Raw genomic sequence first — 15,134 nt, forward strand, 5'->3', positions numbered from 1 at the left:
ATAGTGAATGATCATTATCAAATATTACTTTAAAAAATTTACATATTTTTTGAGTCATTATTTCCTCTTTACCAACATTTTCATGCTTAAATTATTTACGAAATGCAACTTTGTCCATCCATAGAAAAAGATATAAAACAATATCACACAATTCCACAGCGCTCTGAACTTCCTCACTAATTCCTTTACACAATAGAAATGAGACTCAGTTAAAATAATATGAATTTGGAAATCCATGCACCATCTACCTTTTGTATTAACACCATTAACTAAAAGTTTGCAGAGTGGGAGAGCTAATGTTAATCATCTACAAGACCACCTATTCTGGCAAGTCAATTCATATCTTCAAGTGCAGGTGCATGCTCAACCAAACCTCACCAACATAGCTCACTATGTGGTCAAGGGCTGAGAGCCTCTGGAGGATATCATCCATATCTTCATGCAAGGATTTAAGCTCTTTCTTGTGTTGAAGATAATGGAGAATATCCTAGAATAGGTAGAGTTGGTTCACATAGCCTCAGGATAGGAATTAGTTTCTATTTCTTAGGATGTTGTTCTAACTTCCCTAAAACCATGTATTCTATTTAATGTGTAATGTTGATGAGAAATGTAGAGCGTTCTGCAGAGCCAGACTCTCCGGGTTCAGACCCTCTTTCATAGAGCTGACTAGTGGGTTTTATTTTCTAATACAAACATTGCCATTTTTATCATGGTATCAAAGCGTCAGGGTTGAGGAACTTGTATGCTGGCTGGTGGGTGGTTCTTTGAACCGAAATCATCACATGTTTTGAGTGGATAGCTGTGACGATAGCACTATTACACTTCTCAAAATTTTTATTTTTCGATCGTCGCAGTTTTTTAGTGTACCGCTGCAACGGTCTCAGAAAATTGATAAATATTTGTGACAGTCCCAGCTATTGGGCGTATATCTGTGACAATCATGTAAATCAAAGAAACTCCATGAGGGAGCCAAGAACAAGGTTGTAGCTATCAGTGAAGCTGACTGGGGAAGCCAAGAACAAGGCTGTAGCCGTCAAAGAAGTTGAGTGGGGAAGCCAAGAACAAGGCTGTAGCTGACAACAGGAGGTTGTCTGGAGGCTAAGAAGAAAGCCATGGTGATTTGCACGTCTTGCGAGATCAAACAACAGTGATCTATCTCTATCACAAATCTGGGGTAAATTTAACATCTTTTACCTATCGAATTTATTTCTTTCTAAATCACCACGATGAATAACAACATATTTGAAGCATGCATGAACGAGCATAACAAGCTCGATGGTTCCAATTATGAAAATTAGAAGTTTAAGATGCATACTCTGCTAGAAGTGCAGAGTGCTTGGACGATTATGAATGGGGATGAGCCGAAGCCCGCGGCTAGATCAGCATCAATCGCAGATTGGGAGAAACAAGAAAGTAGAGTAAGGACAATGTTAAAGATGTCAGTGAAAGACTGCATTATACTGCACATCAGAGAAGGTAAGTCAGCTAATGAAATCTGGGGAATTTTGAAGGAATTGTACGAGATCAGAAATTCAAATCGTATTCTGTTCCTCAAGAGTAAGATTCTGTCCATGAAGATGGAGGAGAAAGAAACAATTTCTTCATTCGTAGTAAGGATCAAAGATCTGAAAAATCAAATTATCAGATATTGGTCATACAATGGATGATACAGATCTTCTGACCATTACAATGAATGGTGTCACTGATGATTATCAGATGTTCGTCACTGGGATTAATGCCAGAGAAAAGATCCCGCATTTTGAATAGCTTACAGGTATATTGATGCAGGAAGAAGAGAGGAGATCAACTTTGAAGCCCCAAAGTGCCGATCTTGCATTGATGGCGAGGAAAAAATTTCACAAAGGGAAAGGAGGTCCACAACAGCAAAACAGAGCAAGTTCACATAAATGGCCAACCCTGACCCAAGGTATGCATCTGAATAAAAACTTCTCCGAAACTAAATTTTTTTATTGCGGAAAATTGGATCATATTACCAGGGAATGTAGGAAAAAGAAGTATCATGAAGAACAACAGAAGCCAAAGAGACATGCATGTCATCTCGCGAATGGTGATCAGGTACATAATTTGAGGTTTTTCATGGAAAATCATGATGAAAATGTTGATGCAGACATCTAGTATGTAGATTCAGGAGAGTCAACACACATGACAGGGAACAAGCACTGGCTGGAGGATTTAAAAGAGATCAATGAAGGCGCACAGATTTACCTAGGTGATGACATAAGTCATCAAATCAAAGGATGTGGGAAAGTTTCTGTTATTCTACCTCATGGTAATATCAAACAAATTTATAATGTAATGTATGTGTCTGGCATAACTAAGAGCTTGATTTCTATATCAATGATTACAGATCAAGATTTGAAAGTTGAATTTTTAAAATCTAACTGCTACATTAAAGATCTGCTAGATAGAATGAAGATAATTGCTACAGGGATCCGAACAGGAGGACTGTACAAGTTGGATATGAGACCTGCACTGGTTCGAGCATTGACAGCAGCGAGCCTGACTACAGAAGAGCTTTGGCATCAAATATTCGGCCACATCAATTATAATGATTTGCTGCTACTACAAAGGAAAGAAATGGTAAGAGATCTTCCTATGCTAAAGCAAGTACATAATGATTGTGGTGCCTGTACTTTAGGAAAAACTCATAGAGAAGAATTCCCTGTTAGAGTAGAAAAGAAACAAAGGGATATACTGGAGTTAGTGCACACAGACCTTTGTGGTACCATGCAGACAAAATCATTAGGAGGTGTAGTGTATTTCCTATTGTTTATTAATGACTGTACAAAGTTTTCTTGGGTGTATTTCTTAAGTAAGAAGAGTCATACATTCGAATACTCTAAGCAATTTAAAAATATGATTGAAAGATAAATAGAGAAACAAATAAAAATTATCCACTATGATCAAGGGGGAGAATACATGAAAGATTAACTCATCAGATATTGTGAAGATCATGGAATTTTGTAGCAGTTTACAGTACCCCATACTCCACAGCAAAATGGAGTGATAGAAAGAAATAACATAATGCTGGTGGAATGTAATAGAAGTATGCTAAAAGGTAAGAATCTTTCAAATGGTTTTTGGGTTGAAGCAGTGAATACTGCGGTTTATTTGAAAAATAGGAGTCCTACAAGAAGTCTTGAGTTTAAAACTCCTTTTGAAGCTTTATATGGATATAAACCTGCAGTAAAACACTTAAGAATATTTGGATGTAAAGCATTTGCCCACATACCAAAGGAAGATAGAAAGAAATTAGACTCAAAAGCCATCATATGCACTTTTATAGGGTATTGTTCGTCACATAAAGCATATAGGTTATTTAATCCCTCTACTTACAATATCTTTGTTAGTAGAGATGTTAAATTCCATGAGCAGGGTAATGAAGAAACTGATGAGCACTATGACGGATGGGACATTCCGTACTTTGAGGAAGAAGAAGAAGAGAACAATCAAGGTCAACAGCAAACAAAGGCAGAGGATGAACAACAACAACAACAACAACAGCAGCAACAGTAACAATAGCAGCAACAACAACAACAACAGTAACAACAACAACAACAACAACAACAACAACAGCAACAGGAAGAAACAAGGTTTGAAACCACCACCCCACCACTTAGGAGATCAGGTAGGAAAGCTCAAATGCCTGCAAGATATAGGGAAAATGCTTTTATAACTAGTATGATGAATGTGGTTAAACCGTCTATTTATAATGAAGAAAATGGAAATAATGAATGGAAAATAGCCATGGAACACGAATATGATTCAATAATCAAAAACAACACTTCGGAATTGGTAGAACTCCCTAGAGGAAAACAGGTCATAGGTTGCAAATGGTTATATAAACCGAAAATTAATGCAGATGGAACTATAGAAAAATTGAAAGCTAGGTTGGTTGTAAAGGGGTACACACAAAAAGAAGGGATAGATTATGAAGAAACCTTTGCCCCTGTAGCTAAATTGAATACTATCAAAATGTTAATTGCTTTAGCTACCAAGAAACATTGGATGATGCACCAACTAGATGTAGAGTCTGCATTTCTAAATGGAGAACTGAAAGAAGAGGTTTATTTAGAGCAACTGGAAGGGTTTGTCTAGAAGGGAAAAGAACATTTAGTCTGTAGGTTGAAAAAAGCACTCTACGGACTAAAACAAGCTCCTAGGTCGTGGTATGAGAAAATTGATTCATTTTTTCTACAAGCTGGCTATAATAGAAGTAAGAATGACCCTAATCTTTACACCATGAAAAATGAACAAGGGTGCGTAGTGCTGATTTCATTATATGTAGATGATTTGATAATTACAGGTGATGCTATATATCTAATTGATGAAATCAAGCAGCAGATGTCACAGATGTTTGAGATGAAGCATCTCGGTGAACTCAGATATTGTTTAGGTCTCGAGATTTGGAGAGATTCAGGTCAAACATTTCTGTCTCAAGCAAAGTATGTCAAAGGCATGTTAGAAAAGTTTAGAATGGATCAGTGTAAGTCTGCACCGGTACCATTGCAGTAGAATACCAAATTGCAGTGTGAGGATGGCTCAAAAGCGGCGGATGCAACACTTTACAGACAACTAGTTGGGAGTCTAATCTACCTAACCACCACTATACCTGATTTGGCTTATGCAGTCAGCGTGTTAAGCAAATTCATGTATAATCCACTTGAAAGCCATTGGAATGCAGCAAAGAATGTTTTGAGGTATCTACAAGGTACTGTAGATTATGGAATTATTTACACTGACTCTTCTGATGTTATATTGGTAGGATTTGCAGATTCAGATTAGGCAGGAAATGTAGATGATCATAGATCTATAACAGGTTATGCATTTAGTCTTGAATCTGGGGTGATCACTTGGAGTAGCAAGAAGCAGAACACACTCTCCTTGTCCTTAGCAGAAGTAGAGTATCAAGCCATGTGTGCAGCAACATGCGAGGCGGTTTGGTTGCAGATACTTTTCCAGGATGTTGGGGAAGAACAGACAGTCGCAACAACACTCAAATGCGACAATCAAAGTTCAATCAATTCGGCCAACAATTCGGTGTTTCACAAAAACACGAAACATATTGATACTCAATTTCATTGTAAGGGAAAAAGTGCAATCTAAATAAATCCATCTGGAATATTGTAACACATGTGATAATGTTGCGGACATTTTCACTAAACCCCTTGGAAAAGTAAAATTTCAAATATTTAGGGAGATGTTAGGCATATATGTGAACCTATTCTCCATTAAGGGGGAGTGTTGAAGATAATGGAGAATATCTTAGAATAGGTAGAGTTGGTTCACGTAGCCTCAGGATAGGAATTAGTTTCTATTTATTAGGATGTTATTCTAACTTCCCTAAAACCATGTGTTCTATTTAATGTGTAACGTTGATGAACAATGTAGAGCGTTTTGTAGAGCCAGACTCTCCTGGTTTAGACTCTCTTTCATAGAGTTGACCAGTGGGTTTTATTTTTTAATACAAACGTTGCCATTTTTATCACTATTCTAGCATGTCAATTCATATCTTCAAGTGAAGGTGCATGCTCAACCAAACCTCACCAACGTAGCTCGTTATGTGGTCAAGGGCCGAGAACCTATGGAGGATATCATCCATATATTCATGCAAGGATTTAAGCTCTTCCTTGTGTTGATGTAGTGAATTACATGTAGGATGCAATTCTGTATAATCCATTTATTTTGAGAGCTATGTCCCAACTAGAAAACCAACCTGAGAAAGTACGACTAGCCATAAGGAGAAGCCCCCTTTTGCCAGATCTTCCTTCGCATTTACTCTACCATTGGATTCACTATTATATAACTCCCTTATCTAAACAAAAGCATCAAAACTCCATAGATTTATCCCATAACTATAACGTGTTATGAGACCGTAGTGTTTATTTCCAAGGGCGGTGATCATAGTCACCATGATGAGCTAGAGTGAGGGCCTATGGAATGGGCCACATTTCCTAGGGTGGTGATGATAGACAACATGATGACACTTACCACTAATGACACATTTCCAAGGGTGTTGATGATAGACAACATGATGACACTTACCACTAACCACACACTTCACGAAGCCATCACCAATTGAGCTGCCCATATGATGACACTTAGCACTAACCACACACTTCAGAAAGCAATCACCAATTGAGCTGCCCATATGATGACACTTACCACTAACCACACATTCACAATGTGATCACCAAATGAGCTACCCACATGACACTTACCACTAACCACACACTTCACAAAGCCATCACCAATTGAGCTGCCCCTTAAAGCTTTTATTTATTGATTTTAATTGTATATATTTACTAATTTTAGATGACACTTACCACTAACCACATGATGACGCTTAGTACTAACCACACACTTCACAAAGCCATCACCAATTGAACTAGAGGTGTTTATTTACTAATTTTAATTATTTATATATATATATATATATATATATATATATATATAGATTTTAGATGACACTTACACTAACCACACACTTGAGAAAATGATCACCAATTGAACTGCCTACATCATGATACCACTAACCACACACTTCACAATACAATCACTAATTAAACTACTCACATAATAAAACTTACCACTATCTATACACTTCACAAAACCATCCCCACTTGAGCTACCCTTTTAACACTTTTATTTACTGATTTTACTAGTATATATTTGCTGATTTAATTGTGTATATTTAAAATCTGAGGTTGGCTCTTCAGTCTCTCTCACCGGACTTGGAATGCGAGGAGGCAGCATTTAGTAACGATATGGACAAATATAAAATGATAGCAGATGGTGAGGATTAGCAGTCAGGGCATTGGGTATTACAATGGCAGAGGACGGCAGTAGTGCTGATTGCAGAATGGATGTAAGGCTTCTTATAAACAAGAAAAATCGACGGGTCCTCTATGCAGAAGCAGGAAAGGACTTTGTGGATCTCCTCTTCGGCTTTCTTTTGCTACCTGTCGGTGGCATTATCAGACTTCTGCGACAACACGGCACGACGTCATCCAAGTCAGTGGCAAGCATCAGTAACGTGTACAACAGCGTAGACAAGCTGAATGCCACCTATATGACTACCGATAAAACCCTTCTGCTTAAACCCCATGAATCCTTCATCTCTTACAATGAATCCTTCATCTCTGACAATGGCCTGCCACGGATCGAAGATGCCACTTCTCCCATCTACTATGCATGCTGCAACGCTGATAGCGATTATGAGGAGCAGCATCAACTTAGCACTCGACCTGGGCAGATATGTGTCTGTGGCGAAGAAATAGCTAATGAATTGCAGTTTCTTCATCATCCCTCTCGCCCCTCTTCTTCTGCGAATCGCGATCAAATGATTCCAGGGTACGTGAAAGAGACTGTTACATTTATAATTACAGACGATTTGAATATCCTTCCAATTTCCACCATTACCAGCATTACTCTCTTGAATCAATTGCAAGTGAAAGACCTGAGCGAAATGGAGGAAATGACGGTAACGGTTGGTCCTGATAAGGTAAGTAATTGTGTTTTTTCTTCCGAAATTAGTATATCGGTAATTTTAGTGCCAACATTTCAAACCAGCAAGTGTATTTATAGAATTTATTTAAGACTTAGTCTACTGAGACCATAGATTTGTTGGGATAGTAGATTTCTGGTCAGAATCGGGTATCAACTGTTATTCGCTATATTCAAACTTAACGCTATATTCAAATAGTTTGAGACACAATCATTTTTCTTTCAAAAGATTTTTTACCTTGGTAAAAAAAAATTCAAAAAACCAAAATGCTGAGTGTTTGAATTTTATTTTTATAGTGTTTGAATCTTTTTTATGTGTATTTATAAAATTTATTTAAGATTTAGTCTACTGAGACCATGACACCCAAAATCTTGGAGCTTTTGAATCTTTATTTTATGGTGGAAATGGATTCAACACCATCAAGAACACTAGGTATCCAAATTCCTGAAATTTGACAGCTGTAACCCAGAATCTCTTTTTTTTTTATGGTGGAAATAGATGCAGCACCATCAAAAACCCTGGGGCAACCAAAATACTGAAGTGTTTGAATCTTTATTTTATAGTGGAAATGAATTCAACACCATCAAAAACCACGGGGCACCCAAAATCGGAAGTTTGACAGCTATAACATAAAATTTCAAAAATTTCTGCTAGATTTTGTCACAATCTTGCTGGAATTTCCATTATTTTCCAGACTAATTTATACCTTCTTTAAACTATACTTTTATTTACTATGACACATTACTATTTTATTTTATTTATTTTGATTGAAAAAATAAATTAACAAATACAAATATTGTTGTCATCTTCCACATGTCTTGACAATGGATAATGGCTCTGAAACTTCAACCACAATACTCACATTTGTAGATATTCCTTCCCCACAAATCACTCCAACCACACTCTTCCACACAAATCACTGCAACCACAGAAACTTGAAAACTGAAACCAACTGCACCACCATTATTTTGCAGGTTTTGGAGTTGCTGTGGGCATCTATGGCTTCAACGACAGCTTTGAATGATGTTTTCTCTCCGTCATCCTCAACTGCTTCCGCTTCCAAAGAGGTGGGTTTCTATGTAAGTTAGGGTTTGATTCAGTAAATGTTATTCTGAAACTCTATGTTCCATGGCTTTCAATGTAGGCAGTATTTTAAGAGGATATGTACTTCTGGCAGGAAAAAGGAGGGCAAGAAGGGCCAAGTGGATTGACAGAAAGCATGGAATAGATGTCAATATTTTTCATGACAGATTCGCTCTATAAAATGCATATAGCAAGCCAACATCAACTTGTCTTTTATATAGCAATTGATTTTACCAATTATGGTTGCACCCCTGCACAACCTATATTGTGGTGTGGTATCTGATTAACACTGTAAACTGATCAATTTGGTTTTGGAATCCAAGTTATTTGGACTTGTGCGAAAATGTTTTAAATAATGTAGAAGAGAAAGTGTGGACAGTAGCACTCTGTGGCATATCTATTTCATATTTGGTAATGAGGCTCATTTTCATCCTTTATCTGATTCCCTCCATCATGGTACTACTACCCTAAGAAATATTCAGATCATTTTAAACTTATGCCATAACATTGCATATTTAATTAAAAGAAATTAGTAAAATACATAAAATGAAGTGTCAGGCTTCCTGTTTGCAACTGCTCATATATTTGATTAAATAAAATAAAATACATAGAAAAATATAAAATATCTGTAGTGTTAAACACCAAAGGTACCGGCAGTTCCCAGAGTCCAGAGCATTGAGAGTGTCTCTGATTTCTCTATTCCTATCGGTATCTTCGTACCAGCTATAGATATGAGTAACGCTCTCCTGGAGTGACAATTTCTTTTTCTGGATCTTTGAAGTAACAGATTCTCTTTGTTTTCAAGTATGTTAAAGGACCTTAGTTGGTAGTTCCATTTTGAATGGTTATCCATTTTATAGTGATTATGGAGGAATATTTTGCATGAACCTTTCATCATTTAAAACATTAAAATAAATACAAAGTGGTTGAAGTAGGAAAAATGAATTATTGATCATTCAAAGTTAGCTGGTTGAGGTTACTTGACATGAGGTTAAAAACATATAAATGTTCAAACTTTGTCAAGAGATGATTCAAACCGTGAATGGTATGTTCTAGTTTCTTTATTAATGTTATGGTTTAAATGAGATAGGTTTGTAATAATTTGAAGTTTTTGGAATAAAATTTGATAGGGTTTATATAAAATGTTTGTCACGATATTTTGATGGATTGGAGTGATTTTGGTATAAAATTATTTAATTATATATTAAATGTGTTTATTAACCATTTTAATTAAAGATAAAAATATCTTTAGAGTTAGAAAAGTTACTGTAAAATTATTATAAAATTTTATAATAAATTATATATATATATATATATATATATATATAAATAAATAAATAAAGGATCTTGTCCAGACTAGAGATGACATTTTGGAGATTCTATTATAAGATGGGCATGGGAAAAAATCAAGTAAATGAAGGGTTATTCTATATTAAATTTAATTTTTTTGGGAAATTTATTATTATGGATGTGGAAAGCTGGGATGATATCTTAGGGGAAGTTATTCTAGGATGAATATGAGAACAAAATAAAATAAGTGCAATGGTTACTTCATATTAAAGGTGACATGCAATTTTTTTAAAGAAGTTTATTATTATGGAAGTGGAAAATTTGGATATTATTGATAATATGAATACTAAAAAGATTAATATATTGTTAAATAATTCAAACATAATTGTTGTTATAGGAGTGTTTATTTTGGAATAGGGTTTTCATAATTTAATTTAATTAATAATAATTATTAGTTAGATGGTAAGAAATATTCTAACATATTTTCATTTAGTTTGATATTTATTTATTTTTCTTTTCTTTCCCCTGAAGTAACATTTATTTGATAATTTAAATAATTACAACCTCCATTACTAAGTTGTCTTTAGTGAAATTTTTTTGAAGTTTTTTCGATGGGTTTTTCTGGTCAAATTTCTTTAAAATCCTGCAGCAATTTATTGAAATCACAATCTTGATGGGTAAGTCTCACAATCAAGATGTCCTAGAAATTTTTTAGTGTGCAAAAAATAGCACTAAAAACAACTCCCTTAAATATTGTTTCCATTTCCTAGGACTTTGATCCGCTCAATCTTACACAGTTTCCATGCCAATTCCCCCAACTCACCGTTGTTGTGGCCTCTTATCGATCAAATCAGTTATCGAAACGTGTTTTCTTTGCTCTGCAGGAAGCCCTCCCTGCTTGTATTCGATGCATTCCAGCTTTCCGTTTTCTGGGAGGCGAGGCAGTGCTGAGGAACGAATTGTGCATTTCTTCCACCGTCAAATGCAATATTTTCTCCTGTACGGGACTATAAAAAGGAAACGTTAGGGTTTCAAAGCTATCAGAACAAGTAGGTAGTAATGCTGGTAGCTTGCAGTAAGAATTGGCACCTAAAAAAACCATGTTTGACTTTGCACCAATGGTGCTATCAGCATCAAAGAATACATGTCCATATGAAATCGAGCATAATTCATTTTTCTTACCAACACAGCTCGCATTTGTTTGCTGAAAGGACAACCTGTTATTTCATTTGTTGCAAAGAACTTAGCATAAGTGATTAAAAGCATCAGCTCTAACGCATGACAGAGTGTCTAGCTGCTTGTACCACTAGGCATAAAATTTGGGCAAGATTATATATGATCTAGCTTACAAAGGTTTAATATGATTATAGCTTTTTTTCAGAACTGTTAACTTTATTCCACTCTTGTTTTTACAATGAATATTGGCAGCAATCCTAAGAATCAGTGCACCAAACTCATCAAGAACTTTAAGTTGGCTGGATTGTCAACATATACCAGAAAAACAATATTACAAATTGCAATCCATGGATGATGATACACTTTTGAAAATATTGACATTTACGGTTTGGGGCAAGCAAGTACATCCGTGCTGCAATTCTCCCAGGTAGGTATTTCATCAGACCAGTTACCCTGTTTTTGAAATTAGACATAAATTTTATCCTTGATGACATTCACAATATATAGGTGTAAACTACAACATTTTTACTATTGCATGAGCAAATTTTTTCAAAGGCTATTTATGACAAGAAAAGAAATGAATAATCTACCAAGTTAAGTACATTTTTCAAATGAGAGAGTGGGGCACATACGGTAACATTTTTCTGAATCGCTGCTATCATTTCCTCAAGGTCATTATCATAATAATATTTCATGGTTGTCTCAATGATCAGACTATCCCATACTTGTTGACAATCATAGAAGCACAAGATCAACTAAATCAATATGTAACTCAAGAGGTCAATTACATTTTGAAGATGAACACATTTTGCCATCGGTTGCCTTAATTATCCTGACATCATAAATAGTTGACCATTAAAGGAAAATATTCTTTGACACAATGTTCAAGAAACACATTTTGCTCTTATTATATTTTCCAATCACTGGAAGTGTTATTTGAGCATGACACTGATATTGTTTTAAACTATTCTGCGAATAGGCCAACTCAGCAGTCCCAACCATAAGTTTCCTGCTACTTGTATTTAAATGTTCAGACTCAGTAATGTTATTAGCAAAGGAAACCATTTTTTTAAGATACGTCAGAGGCTGAATTTTTTAGCTAGCAAGAGAATTTTACCTGATGGGAAAAAATAAGCAAAAATCAACATAACCTGCCTGTTATAAAGTAGATCTTGTCACACATGTAACCTGCAATACAAACCTATTCATTGTGGGTAATAGTAAAACAATAAATTTGAAGGAAAACATAGTAGAATCTAAAACAAAATGTAGGGAAATGCCAACAATTAGAAATCTGAGGAACAATATAAATATACTGCTTAGTTTACTGTAACCACATCGCAATTTTTTTAGGATGAAACCTAATGGAGGCGAGGTAGAGAAAAAGGGAACATTGAATATGCAACCTAATGGATATGCACGAGACTGGGGTCCCTTAATGAACATCTAAGTTCTCTTTCTCCTTGTGCATCTCAAGGCTTTAGGGCTTTTGTAGAGTTGTATGCGACAGTGTTGTGATTCCTATGCGGCAAAACATAAGACTTTAGAAGTTGGAAATGGGAATACATACAGAATACAAAATTCCAACTAGATCTGCATATATGTTCCACTGACTTTGACTGCAAACTATTATGATAAAGTGTTCAAGGGAAACAGATTACACATTTGCAAGGAGATCATAACCCTATAAAAACATGAGTAGGGAGTTGACGAGCAATAAAATGAACTTGTCCTTAAAGAATGACGACTCCTGTTTAGGCTATCTCTGTGGATTTTGGGAAGAGGAAAGTGGCCGAAGAAGCTACATGCTATGAGCTTTTACATCTCCTGAAATTCAATGATGAGATTCAATGATTCCATCAAACACCCGCTCATTCTCCCACCATTATTCTTGCCGTCTTTTTTTTAACTATATTTGTTCGATATTGGCTCACTATTGAGAATACAGCTACTAATTGAGGGGTTTTTGTATTTCACTATATTAGAAATCATTTTAGGTTAACTATTTAGAGTAAGTTATTAAATTATGACAGTATTCATGAGTATTAGTCTTAATATTATGATTTTGAATAGTCTATATAGTACTCATTGCATCAAATAACACTAGCAGAGTTGAAGTGGAATTGATACTAGTAAACTAAATTACATAGTATCAATCATCACCTTGAGACTTGCACTTGATATTCTGGATTTTCAGGTGTTGATTATAGTATGTAAGACCCTTGTTGGTATCATTTTACTCTTTGTCCCTGGGCTTTCTTTCAAGCTCAGGCTCACTCTGGGTTGGGAGACTTGAATTCGCTGGGGCATACTCTGGTAGAATGTTGTTTAGTTTTTTTGTGTGCTCAGTCTTACTTCAACTTCTCCTTTGTTTGTGTGCTCTTCTTGAGTATGTTATGGATCATCAAGAAGTAATGCAAGTTCTTCAGGTGCATGAGCATTAATCAAGGATAACAGGGATGCCCTTGGCACAATTACAGTGAAAATTCAGAATCATGATCACCAAATCACTTCACATAATGAATCTATTATGGGGATCCTATCCTATTTGAATCAGAAGGTTGCACAGTTGGAAGCTGAAAATGACTTTCTAAGAAACACTTAGCAAATTCAGAATGCAATTTCAAGTGCTTCTAACCACATGAATTCATACTCAAAATAACATGGTTTGATCAAGGAAGAATACACTATTCACCGACTCTTTAAAGCCATGGAAATAGGAGATTTGGAACCAGCACACTGTGCACATGGAATGAAAGGTAGCAGATGTAACATCTTTTAGCATTTTTATGTATTTCAAAGTTTTATTGATATTAGGAAGTTTTTATAAAATATTGGAAATATTTTTCTAGGCGTCTTTTGAAAAATGGGATTTTTGGACCAGCACTATGTTGGAAATAATAATCCCAACCACCGCTGACAAACACCATGCTTGCTCAGTCAGTCAACCACTCCACGGTTGCGATTTTGTTTGCAGGCAGAAAGACAAAAGTCAGAACAGAAGTTCAGAACGGACCATTTTGCAACACAACAGAGGAGTTAAGGCATTTAATGAAGTTTATTAATTAGATATGAGAAAACATTCATTCCGCGACTCTTGTCCACACTCCACAACATCATTTACTATGTAAAATTGCCTATGTTGTGTATTAAATATTTTCTCTGTCATGTAATTAAAGTCAAATTTGTAATAAATATGGATGAAAATGTCATTTGTAATGTTGGGCATGTTGGGAAACTCAGGGAGTGAGAGCCTGTGAGGTAGTGAGAAGAAAACCGTGGCCTGTGAGGTAGTGAGAAGAAAACCGTGGAGGAAATTTTGGTATTTTCTCTGTCATGTAATTAAAGTCAAATTTGTATGTTGCGATAAATATAATTAAAGTCATTTGGTGGGGGCATGAAAACCAGTTTTATGTAGTTTTACAGAAGTTTACTCCGCAACCCAGTAGTGCCTAAATTGCATTAAGTTTGTTGTGTTTTTCACTTGAGCTACAACCTCCATTTATCACACGAATGTAAATACTTTATGTTTTGACATATAATATAAAGTGTGATCAGTTGACCTTCCACAACTGAAGTTGACCTTGCTTACATTTCGAGAACCCATTTCTGAGCTCCTTTGCCCTCGTAAAATTTTTCTGCCCTCGTAAAATTTTTCTAACATGGTATGAGAGCGGGTTAAACAGTGTAAAAACAAGTATTTTTACTAATAGTGAAAATCGTTTTGGGGGCAGATTGTTTTTGAGCGTATTTACCAAAAGGTAGAAAGTTTTTTTTTTCTCACTCAAAAATGGCAACATCAAGAACAAGCTTGACTAATCCTTAGATACCTCAATTTAATGGTAAAAATTATGATTATTGGGCTATTACAATGAAGGCCGTGTTTTCTTCTCAAGACATTTGGGATTTGGTGGAGAATGGTTTTCAAGAACCAGCGGATGCAGCAACATACAATGTTTTGTCTCAAACAGAAAGGGATTTGTTAAGGGACAACAGGAAAAATGATTGAAAAGCCCTGTTCTATATTTTTCAATCAGTTCATGAAAGTATTTTCCCA

The 15,134-nt window shown here is 35.6% G+C and overlaps 1 protein-coding gene across 1 annotated transcript; it reads left to right on the forward strand.

Annotated features, from left to right (window-relative positions):
- The first annotated feature begins 6,738 nt into the window (after positions 1 to 6,738).
- On the forward strand, positions 6,739 to 8,984 carry LOC149221107 (uncharacterized). Its single transcript, XM_089382910.1, has 3 exons — positions 6,739 to 7,525; positions 8,503 to 8,595; positions 8,706 to 8,984. Exons 1-3 carry the CDS (start codon positions 6,851 to 6,853, stop codon positions 8,754 to 8,756), a joined length of 819 nt encoding a protein of 272 aa, XP_089239036.1. The 5' UTR covers positions 6,739 to 6,850; the 3' UTR covers positions 8,757 to 8,984.
- Positions 8,985 to 15,134: the final 6,150 nt, after the last annotated feature.

Source organism: Pinus tabuliformis, chromosome Q (genome assembly GCF_031772625.1).
Source record: "Pinus tabuliformis cultivar Carrire ecotype Pingquan chromosome Q, CPIR1, whole genome shotgun sequence".
In the NCBI taxonomy this organism is placed as follows: Eukaryota; Viridiplantae; Streptophyta; class Pinopsida; order Pinales; family Pinaceae; genus Pinus; species Pinus tabuliformis.

Coding starts and splice junctions, on each gene's coding strand:
- LOC149221107 (XM_089382910.1), top strand. CDS start 6,851: ATGGCAGAGGACGGCAGTAGTGCTGATTGCAGAATGGATGTAAGGCTT. Junction 7,526..8,502: donor TAACGGTTGGTCCTGATAAG/GTAAGTAATTGT, acceptor ATTATTTTGCAG/GTTTTGGAGTTGCTGTGGGC. Junction 8,596..8,705: donor CTGCTTCCGCTTCCAAAGAG/GTGGGTTTCTAT, acceptor TACTTCTGGCAG/GAAAAAGGAGGGCAAGAAGG.